The following is an 18,582-nucleotide window of genomic DNA, read 5'->3' as shown; positions in this document are numbered from 1 at the left end:
TTAAAAGTAATTGTAAAAAAAATAAAATAATGCGCTACTATTAAACTCGAATAAAAAGAGCACATATGGTAGAAAAGAAGAAGTGCATGTGTCAACTCTGTGGGCCCACCGTGCATATAAAATTGTGTGACAATTGCCGTGGAAAACACTCCTGGTGGAAGGCAATTTCACAAATAATTTTAGCAACAATTAGGGAGTGTGGAGGGGTGAAATGGCGATTTCACATGCAGATGTGCCGGTGGGAAGGATCTGGTACCCTGCCGAATAGCTATGACCCTCACTCTCCCGCTTTGGTTTGGGACAGAAAAGCACAAAGAGACCGCCTCACCCTCCTGGGAAGCCGCAAAGAGCAATGGATTAAGTCAAGCATCAATCATGTGAAATCCAAACAATAGCAAATTTCTCTTATGGAAAGCATGTTCTTTTACAAATATTTTTACCTCTGTGTCTCTCTGAAGCTACAACAGGTATGTTTTTGAAATCACACAGACACGCAAATAAAGCTATTAATCCCTGCAAATATCATTGGTTCACCACAATCAGGTCTGCCCTAATCATTATTAGCCTGTTATTCATTTGTTATGCAGCTGATGATAATTAGGGCCTACACCGAAAAGAAAGGTGTGATATATACAGTAATTTATGAAATTAAATGTGATGTTCTGTTTGTCATATTTTTGCAAACATAAAGACACTTATAGGACTGAACTATATATCCTGTTATTCTAATTTGTTTATAAGTATTTCAAGAAATTTGATCTACACTAATCTTAGTTAAGTATTTACTATAGATTAATTGCCAGATTTTCATTTAGTTCTTTTTGACAAAGGCATGTAGGGTGGACACATTAACACGAACACATCTAGATCAACCTTAACAACTTAAACAAACAAACAAATAACAACTTTAAAATGAACACTATACATTGTATAGTGTGTATGGTATAGCCTACAAGCTCAACAAAGACAGCACTTATTTCGGCGCTTCAATCGCACTTCATTGTAGGCTACAGTTTTCTTAATTTAACACCACGTTCAAGGATTTTCAAAGAGTCCAGATGAAGAATTTCAAAGCTGATGCCTGCTTAAATTTATGGTAACAGAAGTGTTGAATAGAATAAATGGTTATTCATTAATGGCCTCCTCGTTTTGGTCTGTAATTTATAAGCTGCAACACTGCAGCAGAAACAGCTGATTTTAATCGACCAAAATTTTAATCTTGTAAAGGCCTGTCTATATTTTCTAAACTGAGTTTCTTTTTGAGAATGTTATGTTTATCTTATCATACTGTTGTTGCACCATGTCCACTAGTGGACGATTACTGTTTTTTCACCACTTTTTTTTTTAAATCAGTTGATTTAGGCTATGTGGAGAAAAGCCACATAAAGACCAGACCTTTCTCCACAGCGCTGTAGAGGAGGGTCCACGCAGCATTCTGGGATGGGAGAAAAACGTGCTCTGGTTTATTGGCATGTCTTTAAACCAATCACAATCGTATGGGCGGTGCTAAGCGCCCGACGGCCGCTGCAAAATAGCCTAGGGAAGGAACTTGTTTTGGTGGAACATGTGAACGTTCAAAAGTCGTTTTAGTCGTGTAACAGAAAACTCATATTCAGATTCCACCATAGTCCTCATAAATCGACCGGAGTTTAAAATTACAACACAAAGAAAGCCTTAGATAATGGACTTCCGACCGAAAAGAGCGACATCCGGCGGAATTTCTGGCGGCAACAGAGCAATCCCGGAAGTGCAACGTTGTGGATATAGACTACTTTTATGTGATCTGCATGCTGCTCCAAACAACAGTTTTGTAGTCGTAATGTTGTGCGAATGCATTATGTTTCTGTACTATCTGACCACAAGTGGCGTCTGAATCCCACTCGTCCTCGTCACACCATACTCCATTTAGCCCGGTTGTTTCAGAGTTCAGCTCAGCGTCTGGCTCATATACTGTACATAAGTAACGCTGTCACTTAAGTTTCCTTTCAGCTGCAGCAGACAGAAAAACACTTTCTCTCTCTCATGATAGTGTCTCCAATCTTATCTTGATCAGGACCACTCTTCAAACACTTTCCTACATAGCCTCTCATTATTTGTGTTATGGTAATTACCAAAGTTTCTTTTTTGCTTGTAGGTGAACACTCCACCCCCCATCCCCCATCTACATTTTCTCTGTTTAGCTATTCACATTGAGGAACACAAAGAGAAAACACCTTTGATAAGATGCATCGCCAATTTAGGCTTTATCTTTGTCTGAGCTGAACAAAGGCAAGAAGCACAGGCATTAACTGTATATAAACATAATTTTTTACTGTATTTAAATTGTGGAGAGAGAGTTTAAAAAACTGGTAAACGGGTACAGTACACAATCTAGTTCTTAAACAAACCCAAAACACAGTAAACATTTAGACAAATACTCCGTCTTGCCCTATAAAAAATAAATATATTTATGAATCTAATTCAATAGTTTCCTAAAGCTTTTTCCCCCAATTTTGTGGGCATATTAATGCTGATGGCAAGTTGTATTCTCTGTTGTCAATACTTTTGAAAATAATCTGCACTAGTACTCAACACATAAATCATAAGCCATACGTTTTATCTCCTGTGATGGCTGAATTTGAAAGTATTGCAAGTGAAATCTGCCTATGTGTAACAACACAGTGGTCACTGTGATAAACTGCAACCCAAAGTAGGAGGAAGCTCCTGACAGCATAAAGCCACAAAAATAATTGTTTTTCCATCATCTTCCGTCGTCCACTGCCAGGCTGAAGGCTCTGGAGACAGTTTCTTGACGCGGCACGCTGCTTCAACAGTGACAAGAACTGCACTTCCACCACAGCCTTGTTACCTTGGTGAGACATTTCCACATATGCTCAGAATTATACTTATGCGTAATCACTTCCTTATGGGAATTATTTTATCATGATAGAGAGAGAGAGCGTATAAAATGCACTCTTAGGAGGATACTGGCGAAAAGCTTACTTTGTGTTGTAACTTTAACTAAAGAAAGCTGATTTGAGATATTCATCTCATTATGTGTGGCACCGGGAAGAGCCCTGAACAGGCATGTCGGGCCTGACAAGGTGATGTTTGGTTAATAAGGAGAGGAGGTTAATAAGGAGCATTCCTCACACTCATTTGAACAAGTTAGCCTATGTGTGAACTGTGCTTGAACTCCGCTTGAAAATTTCTGCTGTAGCGCACTAGACATCCCACAACAACCTTACTCTTTTCTACATCACTGTGTACTCTATCACACACAACGTGTGGTAGGGGAGCAGGAAAAACGACATATGTTATGTTGACATCTGAGTCTGGCATGTGAGTTATGAGACAGGGAGACATCTATAACTCAACCAGTGATCAAACACAGCCAAAGGCCACTTAGAGAGGGCAGCTCTCTCTGGATTTTCACGAAGATCAGAGGTATCAGAGGGAGGACAAACTGGACATGGAAAATACCAAATTATGGTACAACTGTGCTAAAAATAAAAAGACTAATCAGTCGTATCAGGCCAAGTTGGGAAAAAGGGACAGAAGTGAATGTTGCCTCCTTGTTGAAACACCATCAACAGGCTGATCGACTCTGCAGAGAAAAAAACTGTGGAGTGCGGGTGACATCACATAAACAGGCAGACTCAGCTGGATGGGTGCAGGTGGGTGCAGGGGTGGCAGCAGCAGGCTGGGGGTTGACATCCTGTCACTGCTCATTATAGTGTGAATTCTGTCTATCCTCAATAGCACCTTAACTTGGCACATAAGCAGCACAAACTAGTGATGCAACACTGGAGATAAATGTCTGGAGGGAAGAGTTTGATCACTAAGGAATAGATGGAGGACAATATAGACGGTAGACAATGCACTGCACAAAGACAGACAATCTTGAGTCTTCAAATGAGAGCGATCTCACACTTTGAAGGCAGGAAGTAGGCCTAACAGGTAACAAACAAAATACAAGGCACATGACAAAGCAATGATGATCACTGTTGTCTCCTCTGCATCTCAGGATGTGCAACAGCGCTCCTTTATCCTCCTTAAACAATATGTAGAGAAACCTGTTGTCTGTATATCACAAGGCTCTTATCACCCCACAACAGAGCTCACCTGTCCTCTTCTGTTTAACGCAACAGAAAACCAATAAAGCACCTCTTTCTGTTTTACTGGCACACAAAATCATACATTCACTTCAACACCAGTTTGTGTAACGTTGAGTATGGCGTTGGTCGTGAGAGTCTAACGCGATGCCTGCTACTCTGAGTTGTGCATAAATATGGTACCATGTCATAGCCAACCGCTGATCTCGTGTCTTTGATGATTCGCCTCAGACCGGCACAAACGCATTGAGATAATGCTACATTTGAAATGGTGTAGAACTTGTCATGGCCGCCTACAATGTCCCTAAGATAAGGCAGCTTTTGGTTTAGTGTCAGTTACCTAAGAGAGGGGCATCATTACAGTTAAACAAGGAGTAATCTCTGCGTTGCTACTGGGTGTTCAATAAACAGGTTACTCTAACACCCAAATGTGAAAGATCACAGATGAACAGATTTCCCTGAAGCACACATGAACATGACTGAGACTAAATCAGTGAACAAGCATTTTGGAAGAATGTATCCCTGATGATTTTTGTCACTTTGCTCAAAATCCCTTCAAAGGTTTGACTAGAAAACAACCAGAAGGCTTTTTTTCTATTAATTGAAACATTTTTGTTTTGGTCAAATGAAACTAAAATCTACTTTTAAGTTTGTCAAATGTTAATCTCTATAAACACATATCTGCATATGAATGCAGAATCTGCAGGCAACGGGACAAGATTTTGGTTTCGGAAGCATTGTAGTTTCCATTTGTAGTCCGTTTGTATAACGAGTCGTATTGACCAATCATGTTTGAGCGGGTTTTGCTTGCATGTAGGTCAACAGTCCGTGTGGAGAGCAAAAGAAGCCGAACGCATAGGCCGAAAAGCTATCTTGGAACTCATCGGCTATCATCTGACGAGGATTTAGCTTTGTATTGGCTTTTTTAAAAATGTATCTGCATTCATACTTAATAATAACTAAACAAATACTTGCTACTTGTGAAATAATCTGTCATAGACGTCGTCTCTCAACTCCCAGAGGTTAAATCGCCGTCAGACCAATAGCTGGTTCCGAGATTGGTCAAATGCAAACCTGTTAGTGCTCTGTCTAGTATATTGAACATAAGGAAAATGGCTGCCTTACCATTCCCCCTGTCTGCAGTAATACAAGAAACACAGATTGTTTACAATGTAAAAAATACATTTGGTAAAATTCCTTGTAATGCTGTACAACACTGGACACTGAGAGTACACTGAAACCTTTAGAGAGTTTGTCTGTAAAGGAATACTGTTGGTTGCTGGCATCATTTAATTACAGTGGCCAGTGTTACAATCCATTTTACACGACCAAGAATGCTCTGTGTGCCTGTTGTACTTGTGTGAGTGTGTGTGTCTGTGTGTGTGGCATGTGATAGGACCAAAATGCTTGGGTATCACGCTCTGATGTGCATGCCAAATCCACTTGTCCTCTCACACAACCTACCAGTGTGGCTCTGCGGTTTCAGCTCTGCCAGCAGAGGTCTGGGAAGAGCTGCAGCTCAGGAGGCAGTTCATGACCCCTTATAGCAGAAATCACAATGTGATGTGCTGACTGAACTGACCAAATATTACCTTTAACTGGCTATAGTTACCCTGTCTGCTCTCACCGGCTGTTAATTGTTTCATAATGTCAATTGAAAAACCAGTAGCTCTTAAAAGAAATCTATCAGCATTCTAAAATAGAGATTCACAGTTGTTTTTTTAACCCAGGTCCTTTTATAAATAACTCAATGACTACTGCACACTGATGAAGGCCTAGCTATGTATAGCAGTCATAGCTAACTTTTTTGTGCTAAACATAAACATAACTTTGATATCTAAAGACACTATAGGAATTAAAGGAACAATCAGTTCTGGGAATGTGAACTTAATTTATACTTGCTGGATTTTGACATTTATGGAAGAAGTATTCAGATCATTTACTAAGGTAAAAGTAGTAATGCTGCAATGTAAAAATACGCAATTCCAAGTAAAAGTCCTGCATTCATATTGTAGTCCTGAAAGTTTATCAACAAAATATTTACAAATTAATGAAAGCAAAATAATTTCGCAGTATGGCCCTTGTCAGAGTTATTACATATTATGTTATTTAATCATCGTCACTAAGGCATCAACATTTAAGAAGCATTTTACTGTTGTAGCTGTTTGAGACGAAGCTAATTGTAAGTACTTTATATACTGGTAGTTTAATCTGTAACAATGCTTCACATTGTATTGACTGATCACAATATTTGTATGTAAATCTAAATGTGCAATGTAACTATAACTGCCCCTCTGAAATGTATTGCAGTTGAAGTATGTAGTAGTAGAACATGGAAATACTCAAGTTCCGTACAAGTACCTCAAAACTACACACATTCCACTAGTGACATTAGTTGCATGTGCCCCAGCTCTCTTTTTTTTGTTGATTGAGCGCAACGTTTTTCTTCAACCCATATCCCATCAAAATATTGTTACCATCATTAATAATCCTGCATGGCAAAACTTTATGCCTATGATGTAGCTTGTCAGTAGTTATAAAAACTGTTAAATGGGTAATTGTTTGGGTCTTCAAAATGAAATTTTATAAAAATGACAACATTATACACATAAACACATTATAATCAGACATGCATATTTGTTCCAAGTATAAACATGGTCACAAACGTTTGCTTTTAATAAGGCCAAATGGATTTATTTTTTGCACAATCTCCTGTTTCTCGTGCTGAAGAATATATAAAGACATTAAAAGGTAATAGTAAGTGTAGTTTACAACAACATTTTAATGAATTGATCATGCCTATTCTGTGAACATTCTGTTTTTGAAATGTTATCCTGGTCTTTGAAGTCTTACATGATATCCCATTAGACCATGTTTAAGACCCACAAAGGTTAATTAGTTTCTCAAAGCTAAAGCTGTTGAAGAGGTTGTGTTGTAAAAGATGTAAAGGATGGAAAATATAAAATCTTTATGGTCCAGGTTGAAATACAACATACACCTATTCTTTGCAAATCTTTGAAAATGGAACCATTTTGTCAATATTGCTTTGTTAATTAACACTGTTACTACATAATTAGTGACAAACAAAAACTGTTCAAAGTAACAGTATTAGTTATTTCAAATCAGAGTATTTAACATGAAATAGATTGTGTATCACCCACAACATTCACTACTTTGTTGACTGAGGCGAGCACGCATATACTTCTCAGTTCCAAAGAACACAGAATATTTTCCTTTGTCAGTGGCTGCAAGAGGAAAGAAATCTTAGAGAAAAAGAAAAAGTCTCTTTGTAAATGAAGATGAAAGTAATGCCTCCATTTTAGCATGCTATTACCATTAGTCTCACCACAACCATTTGAAAGATCCTTCCAGAGAAGGAAGATCACTTGACACCCCATCTGTGACCGAATCCTGTCTTTCCATTAGGTGCTCTCTGCAACCAGAACGTCTATCTCTGCTCGAGCTGGACACAGATGATTAAAAAAAAGCACGGGGAATCACAAAGAGCTCACAGACTAGAAGTCACACAGCCCCTGTGATTGAAAAGATCCATTATTCTGACTAACTGAGCTAAAGAATCGAATGCATATGCTGTTCCTTACAAAAAATAAACTTACAAAAAAATAAACAACACATTTTGATTGTAGTGTAAATGAAACAGTTTGGCTGGCTGTTTTACAGATAATCTACCTTAGAAAATGTATTATTTGGTGCAGAAATTGTGGTCAGAACAAAGTAGCATAAAAAAGTTTCAGCAGTTCTTTCTCTTGGTCTCCTTAATGATGGGATCTGGACATTTCCCTGCACCATTTAGTGTTTGCTAACACTCCCAGTGTTCATGTGGGTTACCTTGGGTACTCCAATAGCTTCATTAAACATTTGCTTCATTAAACATTTGCGTCAGGAAGTCCTGTCCAAGGTGTCTTTGGCCTTTCTATATATATATGCTTTTCAATCAATCAATCAATCAATCAATTAATCAATAGGGTGGGGGGTAGTGTGGCATGTGTATGCAGTACCTTCTACCAGACCTCACCAGGGAGAAAATGCTTTTACCCAGGTGGTAATTATCTTTAATGATTCCTGTCAGGGACCAAGCAGTTAGGCAAGAGGAGTCACAAGAGGATTTCAAAAAAGGTTTTTTTTATTTTACCCACAAAATCATTACAACAAAATAGAGATAAAGTTTGGGCCCTTAAAAGAGGTCAAACAAACAAACCGAACTTAAGCTCTGAACATAACAAACTCAATTCCTAGACATAACAAGTAGTGGTAGAATCCAATTTGGCCACCACCCCTTTAAAGCTGCTGTTGTTCCAGACGCCACCCCTTTGTCCCAGCAGCCTGCATGCCTCACTCCAGGGTGTGGAATCCGCAACACTGGTAAGCTCAAAAGAAAACTGTTATAGCAAAAAGACAATCCAAACTAATAAAGTATATATGTAAACCAAATCCAGTGTCTTGTACATTATTTAAACTAAATAAATGTTTACAACAAAATATATAATGTGTCTGAAAAGATATAGAAACCAATCTTAAGGAAAACAGCATGAACTAAGATAAATGTTAGTGTATGAGGTTACGATAAGATGGCTGTGTGGCCACGGCTGTGGCCATCACAATTCCCTTAGCATTTTTCTTGCAGTGCCTGGTGTAAATAACCATTAGGCAGGGTAGGGCACTGCCTATTGCATGTTCAGCCGATCAAACCACTCTTTGCAGGGCCTTGTGGTCCTGTTCAGGGCTGTTTCCGTACCAGGCAGTGATGTTCTCCGTCAGGACGCTCTTGATGATGATGCAGGAGTAGAAATTGCTCAGTATTTGAGGTGATAACCGAAATTTCCTCAGACGTCTGAGGTGAAACAGTCTTTGCCTTGCCTTTCTCACCAATGAGTCAGTATGCTGCATCCAGGTCAGACCCTTGGTGATGTGGACTCCAGGCTACTTGAAGCTGTCCACCCTCCTTACCGAGGACCCATTGATATTAAGTGGAGGTTAGTTCCTTCCCTTCTTCTACCCAGTGTCCACTATTATCTCTTTAATTTTACTTACATTTATGAGTAGGTTGTTGTCCTGACATCAGCAGGTCAGGTCCTCTACTTCTTTCAGGTAGGCCTTTTTATTGATATCTGTGATCAGGCCCACCACAGCTGTGTCGTCAGCAAACTTGATGATGGTGTTGGAGTCAAAAGTGGCTACACAGTCGTGTGTACAGGGAGTAGCCTACAGCTGGGAGCTCAAAACACAGCTCAGTCGACACTGTCGCCCGCGACAGGACAATACATACTTTAAATCATATCTCCAGATCAATACAGTGCAGAGACTTACTTTTTTTGTTTAGAAGCAAGGAAATGCACCATTTCAGAGAGAACCTCTAGGCCATCCAGTAGCTTTTTTAATCCATCATGGAATTACAGTGTCGGTAACATAAATAAATATTTATGAATCCAAAAATCAACTCACAAATCTCTGTTTTTCTTTGAGACCTTTCAACCCAGCGTCAAGTCTTTTTTCTCTTTTCGGGGGCTTCCACAAGTAATTCCAGAGCGATAAATCCATAATTAAACAGCTATTTACTGTATTTAGTCATCTTTTTGTACCAAAAACTGATGTTTTTGCGTCAGGCAGATGACATATGGGATAGTGACGCCTTGACTGACAGTTGAGTCGACCAATCGCATGAATTCATTTGAGGACTGACTTTGCTCAGCCAATAGAGAGCCCTTACAGGAGGGTCATATTTACTGTGTCTGTGTGTGTTTATAGAGCTCAACAGTCCCGCCCCTCCTCCGAGAGACCTTGGGTTCCGGAAGTGAATTTCCCATTCATTTCTCCCATTGACGTCTGGAAAAATCCGTATATAAAGAGTTTTAGACCATGCCTTAGGCTAACCAGCTACGACGTGACTCATAAGCATACAACATATCATTTTGAGTGAAAAAATTAACAGAAAATCCAAAAAAAGTCAAAGGTACAAGACTGTGTACATATTTTCATTATCGAGCTAGGGACTGGTTTACATCCCATAAACCACCGTACACCACTGAATAAAGGAAGCTACGTCAGTTTAGCTAACAGCTAATTCGGCTAACCGCTAGCTGAGACAGCATGTAATAACTTTAAAAGACCCTCAAAATAAAACCTGAAAATAACCGTTAAAATATATAACAGCTGTTACGTCAGCTGTAGCCTGCTTTACCCAGTGTTTAGTTTGAGTTAACGTTATTTTAGACTGAATCAAGCTGTCAGCTAGCGGTTAGCCGAATTATCTGTTAGCTAAACTAACGTTAGCTTCCTGGTGGAGGCTAACGGCAGAAGCATGGAACAGATTGTGATTCGTGCAGTGTCGTAAATCCTTGTAAAACAAGATTATCATCTTGGGCATGCGCATGACGGATCGTGCAGGCAGCTCCCGGCAGCTCCCCCTCCTCACCAGCATGAGTTCCACCAATCATAGGCATTGTCGGTACACGATCCGTTCTGCCTGCACGATCTGTTCTGCGCATGCGCAAGATAATACTGTTTTACCGAGGATACGACCTGCACGATCTGTTCCACGCTAGCCTATGGCTAGCCTCCACCGGGAAGCTAATGTTAGTTTAGCTAACAGCTAATTCGGCTAACTGCTAGCTGACAGCTAGATTCAGTCTAAAGTAACGTTAACTCAAACGTAATGGGAAAAGCAGGCTACAGCTAAATTAAGACTTCACAGTAATAACAATAAAGACAAGTATTGAGTGATTGTATTTTAAATGAGCACAAGTAAAGTAGAACTGACGTAACAGCTGTTATATATGTTAACGGTTATTTGCACGTTTTATTTTGAGGGTCTTTTAAAGTTATTACATGCTGTCTCAGCTAGCAGTTAGCCGAATTAGCTGTTAGCTAAACTAACGTTAGCTTGGCTGTCGACCGGAAGCGTGGAACAGATCGTGCAGTGTCGTAAATCCTCGTACAACAGTGCATGCGCGAACATTTTGCGCATGCACTGTTGTACGAGGATTTAATTCCAGGTCCTTGTGCTTTGTGACGAGCTTGGATGATGTTAAACACTTAACTGTGAATCAATGAACAGCAATCTCACATAGCTTCCCTTCTTTTCCAGGTGAGATAGGGTGGTGTGGAGGATGTGTGCTATGGCTTCTGTAGATCGGTTGGGACGTTAGGCAATCTGTAATAATGGGTCCACTGTGCTGGGTAGTGAGGAGGATCAGATGTAATCCTTGATCAGTGGTTCAAATCACTTCATCACTTCAGAGGTGAGTGCCACTGGCAGGCTGGCCTTGTTTTCTTTGGCACAGGAATGATGGTGGACCTCATGAAGCACATGGGGATGACAGACTGAGCCAGTGACAGGTTGAATATCATTGTGAATACTTGCAAAGCACTTGTCTTTGCTCATTGGCTGCTGATGGCCTCGAAGCGAGCATAAAATGTTTTTAACTTAATTTAAAAGTTTAACAAAAAACAGAAAAATGGTTAAAAAAGATAGACAAAGATGATTACATTTGTGTAACAATTACGACCAATATAGTCAACATGTCAATCTTTAAAGGTCCCATTTTTTAAAAACTAAGATTTCCATGTTGTTTTTGATTATAAAGCAAGTCGAGGTGCTATGTAAATACTGTGAAAGTATCAAAACGCTCAATCCACAGAGAAATGCATACAGCCCATATTCAGAAACAGCCTTTATACGAGCCGTCAGGACTTTGCATGGTTGTGATGTCACAGATGTATTTGAATTATGTTGAAGAGACGCAGAAATCGCATCTGCAGAATACCCGGAAATGCTGACCAATCAGAGCAGACTGGGCTTTTTTCGGGATGGGGGCTTATGGAGACAGATGCTAAAACGGAGCATTTCAGACAGAGGTGAATACAGGTATTCTGACAGACATTACAAAAAAAAGAATGTGTTTTATGAACATTAAACCATGTAAACATGTACTACTAGAAACCCAAAATACAAGTATGAACCTTTTATTAGCAAATAAGAGCCCTTTAAGGATGCATTATACCCCTTTTTAATTTCCTAATAAACAAAGTTCTAGATCCAATGGAAGATTGAAAAAATACTTTGACATTTTGTGAAATACACTTCTTTGATTTCTTGGTGAGAATTAGATATTAGAGAAGATGGATACCACTCACATATCCAGTATTTGTCTGTTAAATAGAAGGATACAGCCAGCAGCAGCTGGTTAGCTTAGCTTAGCACAAAGACTATGAGCAGTTGCCAGACAATCAGGGGTGGCTCCAGGAAGTTAGTGTTTCCAGCCAAGAAATAGATTAGCACATAACACCTTTAAAACAAAACCTTTTTTTCAACCTCCATTTATGTACAGATCATACAAATGAGATATAACTTTCATTAGTGAGCTTTAGAGGTGCTGGTAGGCGGATTCTATTACCTTGACAGAGCCAGACTAGCTGTTTACCACTGTTTTCAGTCTTTGTGCCAAGCTAACCGCTGGCTGTAGCTTCATATTAAACGGACAGATGTAAGAGTGGGAGAAACCTTTTCATCTCATCGAAGTGAAAAAAATGTTATTTAAATCCTGTGTGTCACAGATACTAATCATGCCAGACAGTGTGAACTTCTATCTGTATACATTATTTTAAATACATAAAGAAGTTTGGGGCCATATAATACACCAATGGTCTCACAAGGATTTAAAATATTGCTTTAATTCAGCTTACAGAGGTAGTAAGAGTTGTTTTTACAAGTGCACAATATAAGATTAAGCTCAGTGTTTTAGATGTTGTGTCTTCTTCTTCTTCTTCTTCCACATAATCAAATTAAACTCAGCCCTCTTTGACTACAATGTCTGGGGCAGCCTTCTTCGTTTAAAACAGACTCCTCTTGCTTTTTCCTAGTAAAATATCTGGTCATCTGAGCGTCTCTAACTGAGCTGTCACAGATGATTACAGGAGGAACAACTCGTCTTGGTATCCCAAAGAGCATGGGGTCCTCACGAGAGAGTGAGCCACAACTAGAATTAATGTCACCATTCAGATAATCACGCATTGCCGATTCACCATGTAAGATGAATTTTGTTTGCTGCCTAACTGTGTAAAGCCTCTATTCATTTTCAGATTTTTCCGCAGAAAAAAACATGGTCAACTTAATAAGGATGCTTTCCTCTTGAAATTTCAGCCCTGGTTGAACCAAGTGTTTTGTGTTATGTTGTACATCTGGTTGCTGAAAATATTTCTGTGACAAGCCAAACTGACAAAATGTTTAAATCTTTTTAAACTAACATCCTTGTAATTTTGTTATTCTATTCAGCTGTGTATGTGTGTGTATGTGTGTGTATGTTTGTGTGTATTTGGATAGTGTGGCACACAGTCAATTAGATTAGTTTTAAATACTACTGTACTATGAAGTAACTCTCATGTTGGTAATTAAAACATTTGGTCTCAGTATTTGTCATGTTCCCCTTGAAAAATTGTAAAATCATTTGCAATAACATCACTGCTACAGATATGTATTAATAATTCTCCATTTAGATACGTTATTTAGACTACAATACAGAAGAAATTGTATAATGTGGCAACTTTATATGTATTCTTAACTGAAAGCATTTCAAATAAATTTGATCCAAGGAGAGTTAAATCAATTAAATGAAGTATTTTATAAATATTCTTAGGTAATGCCTCTTATCTCTTTTATAAGTGTAGAAGTCATAACTGGCTTTATATATGAGGAGACACACACACACACACACACACACACACACACACACACACACACACACACACACACACACACACACACACACACACACACACACAGAAAAACAAGCTTTACACAACAGGAGTGTGAAATCACCATGTTCCAAGACTGGGGGGGCTCCCAGTGGGCAGAAATCTCTGTGCACTCAGACGAGATCAGGCAAAGAAATGACCCCTGAATTCGTGAACACTCTCAGGAAATCAGTGTTTCATTTCTGCTGGGGTCAACAGTGGAAGCTGATTTAAACCTCCAAGCGTTGCTAATGTAGGACACACAACACACGTAGAATAGAAATTACAGAAAAAAGATTCTGAAAGAGTACCTGTCTGACAGCACTGAGCATAATCTTGAGCATCAGATCATAATCTTTACAAACTCATAATTATAAATGTAACATGTGTTTGACATTGTTATCATGCTTATCATATGATCTTTGTACCAAACTATAACTGTATTATTCATATAATTAAAGCATTGCATTTAGGTAGGTGTACCAGCTGCATTCATTGCTAATGCATTTGTCCACTGAGATTCATAATGAGTGCAATATTAAAATAAACTTATAAGGCACTGAAATCAGTGTTTTTACTTATCACCAAAAGCAGAGGTAAAATTGGAAATTATAAATTGAAACACTCTACTTATGTGAGGTGATTTTTTAAATTACTTGAGCATTCCTATTGTATGCCACTTTATATACGTCTATTCCACTACATAAAGGGTAATATTGTATAAAAAATGCACTTTATAGTCCACCACATTTATCTGACAGCTATAGTTACTAGTTTAAGATATGACATACAAAACATACGATCTGTTTATAAAATATGACATAAATTAAACTATTCAACAGTATATAAAGAAGTAATTAGTTCCACCTCAACCAAGAGTAAAATGCTCAATACAACAATAACAACAACAACAACAACAATAATAATAATAATAATAATAATAATAATAATAATAATAATAATAATAATAATAATAATATATCATAGTAGCAATTGTACATAATATTAGCCTATAACACTCAAAAGAGGTAATTCTGTAATAGGTAGGCTTACTTTTACTTTTACATTTAGCCAATAATAGTTCATGTAATTTTACCTAACATCTTAATGCAGAACTTTTACTCGTAATATATTATAATATTTTACAATGTGTTTTTACTATTTTTACTTAAGAATCTGAGCAGTTATCTACCTCTGACCAAAAAGGATTATAGGCTACATTATAAAACTACAGTATAAAAACTTGATGGTCCATGTGCGATGGCATATTTATTTTATTCTTTTCTCATTTTGACATTTTCAAGGCTTAGCCTACAATAAATCTTCAAAATAGTTTCAATGTGTCAGAAAATATTTAAGACGGAAGCATAACTTTCACAATACAACCTTCTAACAGTAAAATGTGTTGTAGGCCTTAAGTTTCCTGCGGTACAGTGGAGAGCAGGACAACAGCGCCATCTAGCGTCGCGGAATGCACTGACGCTAGCACACCACGTCACTTCCTGTTTAAACATGGCCGCGCACTGACAAATGTCACGTTACTTCTGCTGCTGAAAACATATAGTTATCAACGTTAATTATATGATCTGTCCAGCGATTAAAAAGAAGGCGACACAAGATTTTACTTTACTTCGTCCAACATCCGCAGGTATTTTGTTTGTTTTTGCTCATTTCTAAACCGTACGTAGTCCTCAAACAGGAGATGCTCTTTACTGTTAAGGTTAGGTGTTAGCAATAGCTTACATAGCAGTTATAGGAACAAGAAGACATGCTTTATTAATTCCCTAGAGGAACGTAATTTGTTTCACTCTGTTAACAAACATCATACACAGGCCCGGAATGCACAGACATGCAAACAGGACCTATACACATGCATTAAATGGAGATATGTCAGAGCTATGGGGCTGCCCATGGACAGGCGGCCCGAGCAGTGGAGGTTCGATGCCTTGCACAAGAGAACTGGCACCTCACCAGCTACCAGTCCACACTTCGTACTTGGTCCGTACGGGAACTTGAACCAGCAGCCTACCGGCTCCCAAGCCAAGTCCCCACAGATTGTTACTTTTGCAATTTAATTATATGTGATATGTACTAAATCAATCTATGTAGGCCTACTAAAAAACACTTTCTTAAAATCAACTCACTTGTGCCTTTTGGACATTTTTGAAATCTGATTTTGGACCTCCAAATTTATACATGTAATTGCTATAGTTGTATTTCTTCTGCATCCTGGCTATCCTGATCTGTTTATCAATTATTGTTATATATATTTTTCCATTTCGGAAAGTTTTATTGGCTTTCTATGTACTTATGATGGTGTTGCTTCTTTTTCTGCGTTGTTTTCTTTGTAACTAACTCAATGCTCAATGTCATTGCAAATGAGTGCTGCCCCTCAGGTATCTCTCAAGTATAAATAAAGATTGAATGAATGAATGAATTAATTAATCTAATGCAACAGTATGAGAGATTTAGTGCTGGCATTGTTTAGAAAGAAAGTTACATATACACTTTGGTTTAAATGTGACTTTTTTGTGCAGCAGGATAGTCCAGTCAACATCATGGTTCATTTATGTGAGTATACTTCTATATGCTTTTGTCTTGTAGCAGCAGAGTTTTAGCAAGATACATAAGTATAACATCAAGCATAGGTGTAGTCACATTTCACATTTATTTTTGTAATATTACATTTATCATAAGCAGCCAAGACAGCTTCCTCACAGAACCGTTACTGCTTTCTCAACAGTAAACAGAATTAGCTTCCCATATGGGATTTACTGTGGGCATATTGTAGAGTAAAATTAAGTTTATCAATATGACAACTAACAATTTTTCTTTATTACTGATTGATCAGTCGATGAATCGCCTAATCTATGAAATGTCAAAGATAGCGAAAAATACCCATCACAAGTTCAGAGACCTCAGGGTCACATCTTTAAATGTCTTGTTATGTCCTACCAACAGTTCAAAACACAAAGATATGCAATTACAAATAATATAGAACTCTTAAAAGGAGCTAATATTTTCATATCAGAAGCAATAATTAAAGAATAGTTGCCATTTTTGCTTGATAAAGCAAGTTTAATGGTTGATTGTTTAAGTTTAAATTGTTAAATTGGTTTTCTGTTTCTGTTTTCGGATTAATCACATAATTGTTTTTGACACAATATGACTATTTAATATACATATACATTCACATATACTTCCTGCTAAAACGAATGTGATCTAACAAAACAATCATTTTTGAAATGGCAATCTAAGGTGCTGTTGCACAAGAAACTCATTTTATTTTCTCTTTTAATTTCCTTCTGCAGCATCACTCCTGCTAAAGAAATACCATGGGGGTTACGTTGTCATCCGATTGGCTCTTGCAGGCCACAAACAAGCTAACAGACCCTTTTATCGCATTGTGGCAGCTTACAACAAAAGGGCAAGAGATGGTAAATATATAGAGCAGCTGGGTTCCTATGACCCCCTCCCTAACATATACAACGAGAAACTTGTCAGCTTCAATTTCGACCGAATCAAGTACTGGATCGGCTGTGGCGCACACCCTACAAAGCCAGTGGCCAAACTTCTAGGTGTGTATTCACTACATGTTCTTTTAAGGTAGATCAACATTGCACAACTTCATTGTATGCTTATCCAGATAAGGTTGCTGCTCATAGTGATTTGTTTATTCAAGGAGGTTCATCTATAACTTTTGAGGGCCTACACCTTTTGAGGCAATATATTTATCTGGAGATATACTTCTCTGTGTTAACTATTCTTTCAAATCTTGTTTTCTATATAATCTGCTACCATAAATGATGACTACTGTCTTTTGTTTGTGGAAAAAGCTTGTAGTGAAAGATATTGTCTTTGTTTCTCCCCTCTGTCTTTTTGCAGGGTTGGCAGGATTTTTCCCTCTGCACCCAATGATGATAACTGAGGCAGAGCGTCGAAGAGCCCTAACGGAGCTGACAGCAACAGGAGCAGAAGATGGTCTGCAGGAGGGACAGAATGTGGCTTAAGTGTGAGAACTAAAGCTGGGGACTGTCTGTGACTGTCCCGTACAAAAAGATATCGTAGTTATTTGGAGAGAGAACTGATCAATTTCTTTCCTAACTTGTTGGGTGGACTGCTTGTAGCAACGTCAGATATGGCATACGGTAGTTATATTGCTTTAGTAGCAGCTATGAACAATTTATATAAAAACTGATTCTCAATAAAGTGTGCCATAACAGGCATATGTTTGTATTTACTGTTTTATTTGACTTAAAGTATTTATATATTACTGCATTTGAGGGTAAATTGCAGATTTCTTTCCACCATTCGATGTCTAACATTTTCAAGACCTTTACAGATAATTAACTTAGTTTGTTTACTTAGAACCTGACTCGTAAGCTGTGCAATCGTTTCTCCTTCTTTTGTCTGTCTTCTTTCTGTTTTGGCCTGCATGTACTTACATGTGCACACAAGAGTCAATAGTGAACGTCAGTAATGTCAAACACAAGAAAAGATCGAAATCAGAAGTGGGTGGATTGCTGATAAGATTATTGGCAAGCTTTACAGCGCTTCCTTTTTGGCTCAATAGCAAATTCTCCACCTTTTTATACTGAATTACGTGTTATGGACACCTTTGGAAACTGGAAACTTACTGTTCACTCACAGACGTCATGTAATGTTATATATTTTTGGAATCATGATGCAGTAAATCATGTTTTTACTGTTTCAAAGGAAACAGCCTAGTGATGTTTTT

The 18,582-nt window shown here is 38.1% G+C and overlaps 1 protein-coding gene across 2 annotated transcripts; it reads left to right on the top strand.

The window, feature by feature from the left end:
* Positions 1–15,311: 15,311 nt before the first annotated feature.
* Positions 15,312–18,080, top strand: mrps16 (mitochondrial ribosomal protein S16). 2 transcript variants are annotated; one of them, XM_031302057.2, is made up of 4 exons: positions 15,312–15,492; positions 16,385–16,415; positions 17,156–17,422; positions 17,730–18,080. In XM_031302057.2, the coding sequence occupies exons 2-4, from the start codon at positions 16,403–16,405 to the stop codon at positions 17,852–17,854; spliced, it is 405 nt and encodes a 134-aa protein (XP_031157917.1). In that variant the 5' UTR covers positions 15,312–15,492; positions 16,385–16,402; the 3' UTR covers positions 17,855–18,080. The 2 variants fall into 2 exon arrangements, with proteins under 2 accessions (XP_031157917.1, XP_031157918.1); XM_031302058.2 differs by having other exon boundaries at positions 15,329–15,492; positions 16,382–16,415.
* The last annotated feature ends 502 nt before the right edge of the window (positions 18,081–18,582 follow it).

This window comes from Sander lucioperca, chromosome 6 (assembly GCF_008315115.2).
Source record: "Sander lucioperca isolate FBNREF2018 chromosome 6, SLUC_FBN_1.2, whole genome shotgun sequence".
Taxonomy (NCBI): Eukaryota; Metazoa; Chordata; class Actinopteri; order Perciformes; family Percidae; genus Sander; species Sander lucioperca.
The sequence above is the reverse complement of the archived record's forward strand: the minus strand, read 5'-3'. Positions and strand labels throughout refer to the sequence as shown.

Bases quoted from the DNA above. Each gene is read 5' to 3' on its own strand.
- mrps16 (XM_031302057.2), top strand. The intron at 17,423-17,729 runs GTGTGTATTCAC...GTCTTTTTGCAG, and splicing joins GCCAGTGGCCAAACTTCTAG to GGTTGGCAGGATTTTTCCCT.